Genomic DNA, 15,312 nt, shown 5'->3' on the forward strand with positions numbered 1-15,312 from the left:
TGGTGTTAGACTGTTGGGGCCTTTGAGGGAGCTCCCCCGTGTGGGGGGTGACCTTGGGCCTGGGCTTGGGTGCAGACGGGAACCTCTTACAACCGACAGAGGTGTCCTGGCCAGGAGGCACAGGAGGAGCAAGAGAGGACAGCGGGAGAACACTGCCCGGCAAGTCTCCAGGAGTTCCAAAGAGGCAGCCAAAAGGGCTGGTCAGTGTTCACACTGTCGGGATGACTGGGAGGCACGCCGGAGAGGACTGAGATGTAGCGGTCTGGGATGGGCGCAGAGCCAGTCAGGAGGAAGATGGTGGCATGGGTAGTGGCAAGGGGCAGCTGCAGGCAGTGCCTGAAGAGGTCGTACTGGGAGCAGTATCCACAGGGACAGCTAGCACTGGAACTTTCTATTTTGCCATACCGTAGGGGCCAGTGGTCCCGGCCTGTAAAGGGCATTTTCTTTGAGCCTGGCCAAGCCAGTGTCACGTCTACAGTACTAGCTATTCTGGAAAGTGCAAGGAAGTGATGTGCTGGAGGAGAAGAGGAGATTGTATATACTGTGATGTATATAGTAGTCCCAACTTTGACTGTTAATTACTTGGGCATCTCATAAGTTCTCTGTCCCCCATCCAAATTAAATTCCCCTCAATAAAACATAAAAACAAATGCAAAAACTGCTTTCATGTCTCTGAGCGAGTGAAAATTGTGCGCCTGGCTGGGCAGGATGACAGACGGACCACTACATTTAGCAGCCCCTACGGGGGTACCGCTACACATATAGGGGAACTGCTTAAGCAGATAAAGGATTTGTATTTCTGTCCAACAGTTCTGAGACTGGCAGAGCAGGAGTTTATTCTGCTGAGGGTAGGTAACACATACAAGTTTGTTTCTGTCCCAGGTTGTGACTGGACAGTGAAATAAGAAGACTAATGAGCTAATCTCTCTGTCACTCCTGTCAACATGTTCCCTGTTATCGCATAAGCACTTCAGCACAACTGATTGGCTCCTTGTACTGCTTATCCTTCTCCAAGCCTGTGTGCTACTGTACAGGGTGTTTCACATGGCTGAGTTAAATGGATAAAAACAAATATTTTATTAAATTGCAGTTATTGGGTGAATTAATTTTATTTTTTAAGCTTTTTACCTTTGTTTTCACCTGGTGATCCTTCCAGACAGTCTGTTAATTTTAAACTTTCTTTTAACAGACCAAGCTGCCCAGACAATGTAGCAGTTGGAGGATTGAGACAAACCATTTAACATTGACGGGGGTGCTTACAGTGGTCAGCTTTTATTAATTTATGTAAAACCTTTATCTGTATCGGTATGTCCATGAAGAGATGTAAGGAGATGGTTAGAGCCGACCTGTTTCCTGCTTGGCAGCGTGCGCACCAGCGTGGAATGCACTTGGGAAGGTCCGGAACCGGAAGTGACATCCGGGCGTGTCAGATGATGCGTTTCAAAGCTTCCGCTTTTTCATCAGATCAGGTTGGTTACTGGGGCTGTCAATCTTATATAGGCTTGCCCCGCCTGGAGCCGATGGAACGTGTCAATAACAGATGTACTCAGATGTGACATAGAGATTACCATATTGTGAATTACTTAATAATAAACTAAATAAAGAGTACAAGTGAGCCAATAAAATATGTAAATGGTAAAATACAAACAAACATTAAAATGTATCTAATCAAATTAGAGCAATTGATAATTCAAAACAATGGATGATTTTAAATAATTAATGCAAGAGGGATAATAAAATATTTTTTTTTACCATGACTTTACCTCGACAGAAAGTTGGGAATAAGAGAAGACAAACAAGTGGATATACAGTGCCTTGCAAAAGTATTCAATGGTAACTGCCCTGATCCTCCTCTTCTAATGTGCCCTGCCGACACTCTTGGCTCCTCCCCCTGCCAATAGCCCATAGCAAACGGCTTGCTATGGGGGCACTCATGCGGACTTGGTCATCAAGCCATGCTCTCTGTGTCTATAAGACACTAAAAGTGTGGCTCAACCTTGCCCCCTACTCCCCTCTTACTGGCTGTGATTGACAGAAGTTCGAGCCAATGGCTCCTGCATCTCAGCCAATGAGGAGGGAGAGACACGGGAGGGCTGCTGCTCTTGTTCACATTGCTGGATTGAGATCTGGCTTAGGTAAGTATTGGGGAGGGCTAAAGAGGGAGCTGCACACTAAAGGTTTTTTACCTTCAGCCTTTAGAACAACTTTATTTGATGAATTTTATGTCTACCTGGAGTTTAGCATTAAAGGAACAGTGCCATCATAAGTAGATGTAATTCTTAGAATGCATAAATAGTAAAGGGATCATCATACCATTGAAGCCAATGTTACCAACTCCAACATAATGGCTTGTCCTCCCAGCTCCACAATGCCAATAAGCCCTAAAAAATAAGATGAAGGGGTCAGTAGTTGGCCAACTGTTGATACATGTTTTTGCTCCATTACTTAACCAATAATAATGTGATATAATGTGATTAAAATAATCCGAGAAGCACTGATGGAGGATAAAAGAGGAAATCAGTCAAAATTATTTTCGACACAAAACCGTTTGTTTTTTGTGTCAAAGTATTACTACTACATCCTCATTCTTTTAAAGATGAACAATCAGTGACTTTACAACTCTATGTAAATGTAGCAGTAACCCCCGAAGGAGCTGCTGGTTAGATTTTGGGCTTACCGTTACCTTCTTTTCTTTTCTCCTCACCTCACGTCTAGGGGTGTCCCGTGGTAGATGGCCCAGTAACTTGGGAGACTGACAACAGATCCACTTGAATTGATTTTATTTGCAAAACGTAGACAATAAACAGTCTCTTAAATTGGGATCAGAGGGTTGGAAAGGAAGGCCAACCCTAGCAGCCAACAAGGTGCTTAACTCAGGAACAAGTCTCTGCCACAGACGTTGTTGTAGAACATAAAAGATATGTCTCTGCCACAGACGTTGTTGTAGAACATGTAGGAAAACTAAACTTGAAGAACACTCGTGGGATACCTGGATCTTTCAGCCAGCTTGGCGATATCCACAGGACTGGATTCTCTTGGGTACTTCAGCCCTTCCAGGCTCTTACTAAGAAACCAACCCATACGTGGTCTTCTTCTGAAGAGTCCTCCCCTGGAATGCTATGAAGTTAATGGGTCTCTCCCAAACCGGAGACGGCACCCAACCACCTCAGAATCCTCCTTTAGTTTCCTTGCCTCGGGCTAGCCAGCTCCGAGACATCAAGATCAGTTGGATCCACACCCCAGGCCATAGCCTTCCTGGGGGCTGGTCAGGAGGACCAGGACCATGAAGTCAGTACATCCTTCTGGACCAGAACCCCGAACCACGTGACGTCCGCATCTTAACTACCCTCTCCCAGAAAGCACAGCAAGAGTGCCACTCCCACTGGGTGGGCACCGAGAGAGAGCAACTTAAGCACCCAACCAGACCATAGTTCCATACCTGCCAGAAAATACAGTGCCCCCTGTGGTCAGGCGGAACATCTCATAGTCCAGTCAGACTGATGCTGAAGTCCAAGTTTAGACAATTGTTCCCAAACCAAACTGCAGTTTAGGTATAACCTTAACTTTGAAAAACGCATAGCGCATGATCTTCGGGAGCTGGTGCTACATAAATAAATTCCTGACATTTCACAGGGTACATATTCAAAACTATCTCTATCACTAAAATGCAGTCCTTGTGCTCCAGTCAAGTGACTGCACCTAGATCTGAGAGGTGAACCTCAGAGAATGATGTTATCCATCAGGAACCATTTTCTCAGTCTTCCCTCATGTACTGCAGCTTTTAGGGAGCTCTTTATATAATAGCAGAGAATGAATTGGGTAGAACATATACACACAGCCATGAACAAGGTTCCCTGTGGAGTAGACTACACAAGTAACATGTTGTTGGGTATTATGTTGTTTAGGAGGAATAAAAAATCTAACATATGTCAGTGTATGTAGTAACCATTAAATGTTTTAAATGATTGTGGGACCAGAAGACCACTGCTGTGACATGTTGCACCTATTGCAGTCACCTTTTGAGGGCATTGTATGTGCATGCACTGGTACTCAGTTTCCCCAGGAACATAAATTTCAGATTGTCTGGTAAGATAGGAAAAGCAGAGTAGGCAGTTATGCCGCGTACACACTTTTGGATTTTCCGACAGCAAAACCATGCATTTATTTCCAAACGATTTTGGCTCAAACTTGTCTTGCATACACATGGTCGGTCACACAAATGTTATCGGAAATTCCCAACGTCAAGAACGTGGTGACGTACAACACGTACGACAGGACTATAAAAAGGAAGTTCAATAGCTAGTTCAATAGCTAGTTCAATAGCCAGTGCGCCACTCGTGCTTGATTCCAAGCATGAGTGGAATTTTGTGCATCGGACTTGTGTACACACAATCGGAATTTCCGACGAGTTATGTTGTCAGAAAATTTGAGAACCTGCTCTCAAACATTGGTGTGCCGAAATTCCGACAGCAAATGTTCAATGGAGCATACACATGGTTGGACTTTCTACCAACAAGCTCACATCGAACATTTTCCGTCGGAAATCCCGATCATGTGTATGCAGTATTAGACAAAGGATTCTACCCAACCAGGTGGAGTTAGTGCTAAAGGATGAGATGGAAGCATAGTTGAAAGGAGCTGCCAATGTTTGATGCCCAGGGTAACCAGAGTCAAATATATAAGCAGAACAAGAGATGAGCAAGTAATCAGAAAATGCAGCCAAGGTCAGGGCAATCAGCATACTAGCAAAGTAAGAACCAGAATGTTTAGCAACTGAAATCAATCTGAAATGCAAAAAAAGAGAAATAACCGCAAGCGAATAAACTACTCTGAGTTTCATTATTGTTTAAATAGAAAGCTGAATCAGGATGTAATTGATGACTTTTTGGCCAAGTCCGTATAGGTGGACATGCTATCTAAATCTATAATGCCTCATGCACACTAGATGTTTTTACTGCTTCTTCCAGGGGTGTCTGATGTTTTTTCCCCATCCTCTAAATGCCCCTCTATGTTAGCCTACGGGTCCATGCGCACATACTGTAGGCTTTTAGCAGAGTTTAGTGGCATCAGCTTTTAGGGGCTTTTAGAGGCAGGAAAAAACACTGCCAGTGCATTCAGGAGCAGCAGAGTTTGGGCATAAAAAAATGCTTGAAGCTACTAAAAGTTGCCAGACCATTAATTCATTTCAATGACCAGAATAAATAATTTATTCTGGCCAATAAAATGAATAAACTTCCAAGAGTTTGATGCCTTTAAAAGCTCCTAAAAGCATGTAAAAGCTTTAGACGCTTTACAATTATTTCTGCAAAAAAAAAGCTGCTGCCTTCTAGGAAAGTTACAGTAAATAAACGTCCTGTGTGCATGAGGCCTAAAGAGGATGCTGCATCATATAGTAAGTCAAAGAACAGCAGGTCCCCAGAAATACAGCAGATAGACCTGAGTGAAAGAATCCATAGAATGGAAAAACCAACCTGCTAAAAAACCTCCAATTTCAAAGCTCCACCATTCAACGCAAAGCATCAGTGTGCTGGGGATAGCAAGGTAGAAGAATATATCCCACTCCTGAAGACAGTCTGTGGACCATCCTGAGTAGAGAAGATTTTTCAAAACAGCAAGATGAACACATATATCTAAATAAGCATAACAGTTATTTTAAAATGAATATAATAACAGTATTACAGCATTGTGTTTCATTGCCAAATATGTAACCTTAAAATAAACCTGTGCATTGCCTCTGCAATCAAGCAAGTTGTTTGTATTTACCTTACTTTTGTCACCCCATCATTCTGTTTCACTGCCAGGAGTGAGGACAGGAAGGCCAGTGCAAGGTCCAAGACAAAACTTGGCATGGCAAGGCTAAGGAGAATGCACACCCCATGTGACAGCTCTAGCTGCCTGAACAACCAATAGCCAGTGCTGTTACATGGGACATGAGATCATGAATCACATGTTCCCCAATATCTAGAAATCACTCTTGGGGTTGAATGAAATGACAGGGGATGAAGTGAAGGCAGTGTTGGCAGATCCACCATTACAGTGAACCTTTTGCTTTGACATGCAAACCTGTAATGGTGTTTTTTTTTTTGTATAATCGTGTTTTATTGATTTTCAAATATTACAAAAGTAATGCCCCATACACACGATCAGAAATTCTGTCAGAAAAAACTTGGATGGTTTTTCCGACGGAATTCCGCTCAAGCTTGCCTTGCATACACACAGTCACACAAAAGTTCTCTGAACAACACTACGACGAGCTGAGAAAATTAAGTTCAATGCTTCCGAGCATGCATCAAATTGTTTCCGAGCATGTGTAGGAATTTTGCATGTCCGAATTTGTACAAACGATCAGAATTTCTGATCTGAACTTTTTCCGACCGAAAAATAGAAAACCTGCTCTCAATATTTTGCTGGTGGGAATTCGGCCAGCAAAAGTCCGATGGAGCACACACATGGTTGCATTTTCTGACCAAAAGCTCTCATTGGTCTTTTGTTGGCCTAATTTCTGATCGTGTGTACGGGGCATAACAGTAAATCCTACACACACCTAACAACCTCATAAATTCATTCCCCGCATCTATTACCTTTTGTACCACCACACCCTCCCTTTAGAATGTAAGCTCTACGAGCAGGGCCCTCCTGTCCCTTCTGTATTGTACTGTAATTGTGCTGTCCCCCCTATACATTGTAAAGTGCTGCATAAACTGTTGTGCTATATAAATCGTGAATAATAATAATAATAACAGGTCAAACGGGTACAGTTACAATTGTTCTGAAGAGATGTGTAGCATACAATATGACATATACAGTATAACAAATGAAGAAAGCGTAGTTAACAGAGTGCTTCAGTGGTGACATCTGGTTCTAAGGTATGCATTAACATTTTTAAAAGGGAAGAAGCACCATGGGCTTAAACATCTGATACAATGTGTTAATGTGATGTAAGTGACATATGTGACATAAATGTGATATGACAAAAATAAAACAATAAATATTTAAATTAAAACATTAATAATAACAAAATAAGAACAATCCCCCAATGGGGTACTCACATGTACCAGGTGCGTCAGTGCACCACTCTGTGTATGGCATGAAATATTACAACGGCTGGTTGTGGAATGGTATATTCTTCCTTCTAGGCAGATAGACTGCCTTTCGTACCGTCCTGGCCAGGTTCTTATTTGTTCAATAAAACGTTTAAAGCCATATCACACTATCAAGGCTTTTTATTTCCCATTATTCCCAAGATACTGCGTGGGAAGCCCAGGATCCTGTCACCATTATAGAATCCAGGGGTGGCTCACAAGTGTGTATTGACTGAGCGTAATTCCTAAATCACACGCTCCAAGGTGAGCAATCAATACCTAGAGGGTCACTGGAAGAAGAGCACAAATGCATAATCTGCAACGCCTGTCAATCATTTCTAGATGCATGGATTTATAAGCATGTCAGCAGTGCTATTACTGGATACCACGCATATGCACTTTTTTTCAACAGGGCTGTCACAGCATTGTTTATAAAAAGACTTGTTTTTTGTACAATAGCACTTTTTGCTATTTAAAGTGGGACTAGTGTTGACCCCTATACACCACGGACACTTATATCTGTGTTACAAAGCACTTGGATGCACATGAGCACTTTATTATTAATGCTGACATATTTATTGTTTTATTTTTGTCATATCACATGTATGTCACATATGTGACGTACATCACATTAACACTACATGTGTTTGTTTTAATTTTCAGCATGCATTTATTGTGTAATATTCTAAAGCGCTGTGTATAATTTACTATTTTTGTCTATGTGCACGAGCTTCTGAAACGTGTGTAACGCTTGCAGCTGGTTAGTGATATCTATTAGGCTTTGGGTTGATTGAGGCTCGCAGGAATTTTATTACTTTCCTCTAATACAATGTCATGGTTCTGTAATACACTGGGGGGGTAAGTTGGATGGAGAGAGGAGAACGAAAAGGGTAAATGAGAAAAAGACCTACCTACCTACAAATTATCGCCCAGGTATTATACATTTCAATAAGTGGGAATAAAGCCTAGTACACATGGGCAGGATGTCTGCCAGCATCGGCTTGTTCCATAGAAACTGACTGACATTCAGCCACTGTGTATGGCAGCTGGTCCAGCTTCTGTTGAAGGCTCATGACCAAAAAAGATCTGCCGACTGGCTTCCGATCCGAGCGCTGACCGAGTGTTCTAGGGGGGTGGGGGGGCTGTCTGCGTGTCAGAACACAATAGCACAGCAGGGGAGATAGCTGTACTAATATTGCATTGTTAATACAGCATCTCCAACCTGCACTGTCAGTTTTTTTTCCATTCAACCCGCTGGTTTGAATGAAAAAAAAAATAGTGCTGTGTACGAGGCTTAAGTCATAATGTCAATCTGGTTCCAGACACATAAAGGGTTACCGTGAGCTGAACAAAAAAACCCCTCAGAGAATATGTCTATAGTTAATCATTCGGTATCTCCGTCGAATGATACATCCACCCTATCCAAACCTCTCTAAATTTCTCTTTTTGATTTTTAACTATATGTACCCAGTGTTCTGCCTCCATAATGGTATCTGCCTCCCTTTTCCAATCAGAAAGGGTGGGGGACACGCAGTTTGCGTCCAGAATCTTGGGATCAGAGATTTTCCCGTATTCAGTAAATGAGGGAGTACACTCATTTGTAAACCTTTATTGAAGATGGAATTCCATGGAAAAGGAATTGGAATAGGGGGCTAATGAATTTTAGAACAGGTCCACCAAATATGGAGAAGTGTGCCACACTGGACACAGCATCTGTGAACACAAAGCATCAGGAGAGGGCAAGGAGCCCTGCTTTAGAACGCTAAAGTAGTTAGCAAAGTGAAGCGCTAACAACGCAGGGAAGATCCTATAGTAAAGGCCAGAGAATCCGTCGGGGCCTGGAGCCTTAGAGGGCTTCAAAAACTTGATTGCCCGGAGAACTTCAGCTTCTGAGATGCTTGCATTGAGAGCTTCATATGCGCCGCCAGTAAGCGAAGGATGGTTAAGGTTAAACAACTGTTCTGCTTGCGGTAAGTGAAATGGACCTGGTTTAGTGTAAAGTGAGGAAAAGAACTCAGACAATCTAGATAGGATTTGCTCAGGATTAGAGGCAAGACCTCCAGTTCTCGTCCGGAGCTGAACATGCTTATACGGTTTTCATTTTAATATGTTTTAATGTTTTCATATTTTTTTTATCATTTTGTACATCATTATTTTCATTACTTGTGCTAAATAAACGCACTAGAATTTTTAAGGCTACTAATTTTATATATAGATTGCAAGGTGGTTTGGGGGTTCCCCATGTCTATAAGTACTATCTGGCAGCTCAGATCTCCCAATTATCACTACTCCATGCTTCCTCCAATGTCCCTTTATGGGTGTTTCTGGAGCTCCCAATTTGTGTCCCTCTTTCTATGCAAGCGCTTCTTTGGCTTCCCCAGAGTGGGGTCCCTTTTGTTCTAAGCACCCCAGCACTGGTTTTTATCTTCTCTTCAGTCAGTGAAGGGTAGCAGTGGGGGAGGGAAGGGATGGTCGCAACTTTCAGGTTAGGAAGCGGTGACAGTAAAGTAAACCTATTGCTTTGATCAAAGAACATTTATACTTCTTAACTATGTAACATACCTCCCCATGTTTCCACATACACTTTTTTGCCAACTATGTATAGAAAAAGTAAAAGTGCCATTGTCCATTGAGAAACTGTGTTTGCCCAAGCTGAACCTCTGAAAAGAATTTAAATATACAATTAACTCATTACCATGATCATACATACAGTATTTTCTTATATTAGGTAATTTACTAAGAACAACAACACATTTGAATAAATTAGACCTTGCAGGAAAAAGCAAGCCCCACAAAAAACTTCTGGGCACCTTCCCCCTTTTGAAAAAATACACCTAATGTTAGTGTGCTGCCCCAACAGGGCATAGAATTTATATATACTGTTTTCCTAACCATTTTCTATGGATGTTTATATTTAGTTCACATGCTGCCATCTAGTGACCTTTTGTGGTAATGCACTTGTTTTCTCAAGTTTATTTTTCCTGATGTTATGACACACTTCCTTTGTATGTAATGCTCAACCTTTCTTCCTGAGTTTTGTACTTCCTGTGTCATGGATGCAGCAACAAGCCACATGTAGCAGAGCACATGTATTCTGCATTGTAAGCTACAGACAATATCATCTTTTGCCTGCATAAATACTACAACCTATTCATCTGTTTGTATCCTGTCATCTGTTGTAACCTGATGTTCAGAATAAAAGCACCTCTGTGGATGGAATCAGTATTTGGTGAGTTCAAACTATATAGTATTGTCCTCAGAGATTATATCTTATACAGGCCAGGCATAGAGGTCTCACAAGGTATAGTAGCTTCACAACAATCAGAGTCAGAATAGTTAGTAATTCTAAAATGTACAGTACCTATAAAGAAAATTTTAGATTTATACATATCTTACCCCTGTCTTCCACCCATGGCACCTAGGTGAGGATGACTTCGGATTCCTTGTAGACAGATTCTGGAGAATACAGAGCACCCAAATTCTCACCAGAAGACACTTGCAATGGATTGAAGTGCCATCTCTTGAGATTTCTTCTGCTCTGTATTCCCTAGGAATCATCCTAAAAGGATGGGTATATCACACCTAGTGATACCAGAGACGGGGGTTAGGTAACTATAAATCCATTTTAAATATTGGTATTACAGCATCCTGCAAACATAGCAACACATACATTCAGAATTAAAGCAAGCATGACTGCCTGTATTTTCTTACTCATCTCTCCACTCTATATCCCATTTGATTCAGGTGCATGTACACCTAGTTTGTATTGCATAACCAGCACATCGCAAAAAGGAATAACTGTTAGAACTTTACTTAGTTCCAAAGAAACAGATAATGCACAGAAACATCGAATTTCAACTTGGCTAGGTCTTGATCACCATGATTCCACATCCACACCTGTATAGTTATAGTAAACCTGCTTTGAGAAAAACCTGAAGGCTGCCATTTCCGACCTTTTTGTTTTCTCAATGTTTAGGTTTCATGCTCGCTCTCTCCAGGTTCAGACCTTTCAGTCACTTTCATGGTACGCAGATAAAGACCTATGGCTTCACTAAGAAAAAGCCTCCAAATACAAAAAAATGCAAGAGCTTGACTCTACACAAACTTCTTTATTGTTAAATGTCTATGGTTAAGTAAGTGGTACAAAAGCTAATGGGTTTCGCTAAGCAGTCTAAGTGAAAGCTTCTGCAGAAGCCATCAAATTTCACTCATGACATGTTTACTATAGCCCAAATGGTTGTGAGTTGAAGGGAGCATCATCCTCCAGTCACTGTCTATACAAGCAATATTGATATCTGTCTATTGTCTACAATACTACTTTTCATTTGTAAAATGACTTGTAGAACAATTTTTTGTAAAAAAAAATATTTAGGGTGTATGAATGAGACTTAAATATATTTGACATACTTACTCCACTCCCAGTTTAAAGATGTACATGAAAATAGTATTGAGAACAACATTAATGAGGCATGCTGCTATACCAGTGAAAAACTGAGGCCATATAATACCCTAAAAAAAGGAAAATGTATGTTTGTGTCATTCTACATGAAACTATTTCAATAATAAAAAAAACAGGTTTATTAGTAAAACAAGGTACATATAACCCATATGAAGAAAGCAGTAAGAATCCAAAGACATAGAATAAGCATCTTTCAAGATTTTCGCATGGTCCAATGATGTCACATGCCAGCCTTTGCTGGCATTTTGCATGCCAGTTGGAGCCATATAAAGGAAGGTGACTCATTCCCTGGTAACCGGAGACAATACTGGAGGGTGGCGTTGTGGACACTTTATATATCGGTAAACGAGAAAAGAACTGAAAATGGGTCAAATAACGGTGAAGTGGTCCAATCCCTATATACTTATCAAAAAAAAGGCTTCCCCCTGAGTGGGTGGTATTTTAAATGACCATCAACTCCGGACACAAATGGACACAATAATATACAATTTTTGTTCATAAATTACACAATGTACATAATATTACCAGGAAGTGCAAATGGGCTAAACAAGGCCCTCCTGGTATATTAATAAATAAACAAACATATATACAGAACAAAATATGATTAAAACATAAACAAACATATATACATATATACATATGTATACATATATGTTTGTTTATTTATTAATATACCAGGAGGACATTGTTTAGCCCATTTGCACTTCCTGGTAATATTATGTACATTGTCTAATTTATGAATAAAAATTGTATATTATTGTGTCCATTTGTGTCCGGAGTTGATGGTCATTTAAAATCCCACCCACTCAGGGGGAAGCCTTTTCTTTATATATCGGTAGGCTTTTTATTAGACTCTTTGTATATTATTGGTTTGTTCCTAATGGCAATATGAGTATTTATAGTGCACTGGCCTTTACTATGGGGCTTCCTTTCTTTGACAAACCACCTGGATGGTGAGTAAAACTACTGAGTATCACCTCTTTTCCAATTTTTTTAACCTTTTTGAGGGCTATCTCTTGTTTTTAATGTTTTTTTTTTTACACTGTGCTAAACATCTAGCTGACATCTTGTAGATTTACTTTCTCATTGCCTTGTGTGCAATACCCCCTTATTAGGGGTAGGTATTATCCCCCATTTCTCACCTCTTCTGGCCCTATATGTGAGCGTCAGTAATTGTATTTTTTGTTATATTTTTGGTAAATGTAATTGTCTCTTTTTAGTGTCAACCTTAAAAGTACCCTCCAGCCGATATTGCTTCCAACGCCACCAACAGGGAGAGTTTGGTCCAGCAGTTTTGGGATCCTAGCCACAGTGGTTATCCTCTGTATTTGGATAAGCTCTTCTAGCCACTCTCATAACCGGCCATGATGTAATTAACATTGTTGAAATTTGGTCGTATGCATATCACTGTATGATTTACTGTGTATGTGTATGCCTTGCTCCTTTTTAGATGTTTCATGGCCCCATCGCTCCTGAAGATGCGGCTATTACCGCCAAACATCTAGAGGATTTGCTGTATGTATATTCCCTTGTATTTCTATTTTGAAGTTCACTTCAACACAATAGGATGTATGCCAAAAAATATGAAAACTATGTTAAGGCCAGAGGGGAGAATTTGTCTAACAATTTGAAATTTTAAGTTTTGTATCTAAAATCGTTTTTTTTTTTTTTAGATGTGTTTAATTAACTTTGATATTTTAAAAGATACTTATTCTATGTCTTTGGGATACTGAGAATATTCACAATTCTTGCTGCTTTCTTCATATACAGTAATTATAGGATGTCTTGCCCAATCTCCTTTTTAGTAAATGGCACATTGTTGAAATACATATAACCCATAGCAATTAACACACATTTTAATCCTAATTAAGTCCCAGTGTATTTCAAAGTCTGTTTCCATGTTTTGTGCCATGCTTTTCCATGGTTAAAAATACTATAAGAACAACATGGGCAAAAGTAAAAAAATAGGAAGTGTAAACAGATGCTGGGAGAGAAACTATTTAATATGCCTTTAGGTCTATATCTAAATTAAAGACACTAGGCTAAGAGATTAATCAAAAGTCTTTTTTTAATAATTTAAAATTGTTTAGTAGGAGAAGATGCCTACAACTGGAGCTAATCGGTTATCTATATAATGTACGCTCAACTTTATATGAGTTTACCTGATTTTGTAAATATTTTGATTGCAACTGATGGAGAAATACTGCCTGTAATGAAAATTAGAAGCATATAACGTACAATTTAGTGCATACACAGTGGAACAGAAAAAAGTATTTTAGTACTGTCTATGACTGTTGGGTAAAACTTTCTATGACTTCCTGTCCAAGTGATGGTGATCCCTGAGACAAGAATTGAGGTTAATTCATGTTGATGGGTGTTATTTTCTTGTATTTGACATGCATTTGAAATGCGCATGAAATGCAGATCAGCAAAAATAAGGCACTGTAAAATCTTTTTTTTTTTTTTTTTTAGTTCATCAAGGGACACTGGAATTTTTGAATTGTGAAATGGGTTATTTGCTGCTGCCTACAGGAGGTTTGGACACTGGCAAACAGAAAAAAACCCTAAAGTTTAGCCCTAAGGGCTTCATACTGGGGCGGGGGCATCAGCAGTAAAGCGGCGGGTATTGGGGCCCGCAAATTGCCGCTGCTGAAGTGCTTCATAGGTGCTTCAGCGGCACTGCCCATTGATTTCAATGGGCAGGGGGGCTTTAGGAGCAGTGTATACACCGTTCCTAGAACGCCCCAAAGATGCTGTTTACAGGACTTTTTTAATGTCCCGCAAGCACACTGCTCCAGTGTGAAAGCACTCAGGCTTGCACACTGCAGTGACAGGAAAGGTGCTTTGCAGGCGCTATTTTTAGAGCTTAACTGCCTGTAAAGCTCCTCAGTGTGAAAGTAGCCTTAAATAACCCCAGCTTTAACCATCATGTCTCAGTTTTGTGAGCAAGCAGTTAATAAGGCTAACCATCAGAGAGAGATGGGACTTGTGTCCAAGTAAAATCCAAGAAAAGTATTTTACAGGAAGTTCACAAAAAAAAAAATGTAATCAACTATTGAGAGGCATAGGAATTTAAGAATTCTAAAACGGCCATGCCTGCAACAATCAGAAGCATAAATACCCCAATCGGAACAAGAAGAGGTGAAGGTCTCAACATGAGAGGGGAACTTCTAACAATCCAGGGGAAGTCGCAGAGAATCAATGTGATGCTCAGACAAGGACAAGAGTTGCTGCCAAAAGTGATGACTACCTTAAAGGAGACCATGTCTGTACCAGCCGTGAGCTAAATCAGCCACCAACAGGAAAAGACAAGCAACAAGAATGGTCAATATAGAGAACATTGGAAGGTGTCTCAGCATCAAAACAGACAACAGGTTTAAAGGTAAGACCAGTGAGGTCTGAGGATGGCAAAAGCAAAATTTTTAAATGTTCGACCCCAGGCATCAGATAAGAAAGACATCCAATCTCATAGGAAACAATCAAGATAGAAAACTAATATAATTTCCCAAGGTGGATGATCATTGACTTAAAGTGATTGTAAAGTCTTGTTTTTTTAATCTATTAAAATAACAAACATATTATACTTCTATGCTCTATGCAGTGGTTTTGCACAGGACAGCCCCGAGCCTTCTCTTCTTGCGTCCCTGGCTGGAGCTCCTGGCCACTCCCTCCTGTTGAGTGTCGCCACAGCAAGCAGCTTGTTATTGGGACACCTGAGCCAAGCTGCAGCTCTGTGTATCCAGTCAGACACAGAGCTGCAGTTTGGCCCTG

The 15,312-nt window shown here is 40.6% G+C and overlaps 1 protein-coding gene across 1 annotated transcript in view; it reads right to left on the reverse strand.

Moving 5' to 3' along the window:
• Positions 1-15,312, reverse strand: part of LOC143983030 (multidrug and toxin extrusion protein 2-like) — a 197,111-nt gene that overhangs the window by 50,740 nt on the left and 131,059 nt on the right. The window contains exons 6-10 of the mRNA XM_077482257.1: positions 13,704-13,748; positions 11,494-11,591; positions 9,645-9,742; positions 5,472-5,585; positions 2,314-2,381 (exon numbers count right to left, since the gene is read on the reverse strand). Coding sequence (XP_077338383.1) covers positions 2,314-2,381; positions 5,472-5,585; positions 9,645-9,742; positions 11,494-11,591; positions 13,704-13,748 — 423 coding nt within the window. The remainder of the gene's footprint in view (positions 1-2,313; positions 2,382-5,471; positions 5,586-9,644; positions 9,743-11,493; positions 11,592-13,703; positions 13,749-15,312) is intronic.

Source organism: Lithobates pipiens, unplaced genomic scaffold (assembly GCF_037356315.1).
Source record: "Lithobates pipiens isolate NorthernLeopardFrog02 unplaced genomic scaffold, aLitPip1_a1.2 Scaffold_16, whole genome shotgun sequence".
In the NCBI taxonomy this organism is placed as follows: domain Eukaryota; kingdom Metazoa; phylum Chordata; class Amphibia; order Anura; family Ranidae; genus Lithobates; species Lithobates pipiens.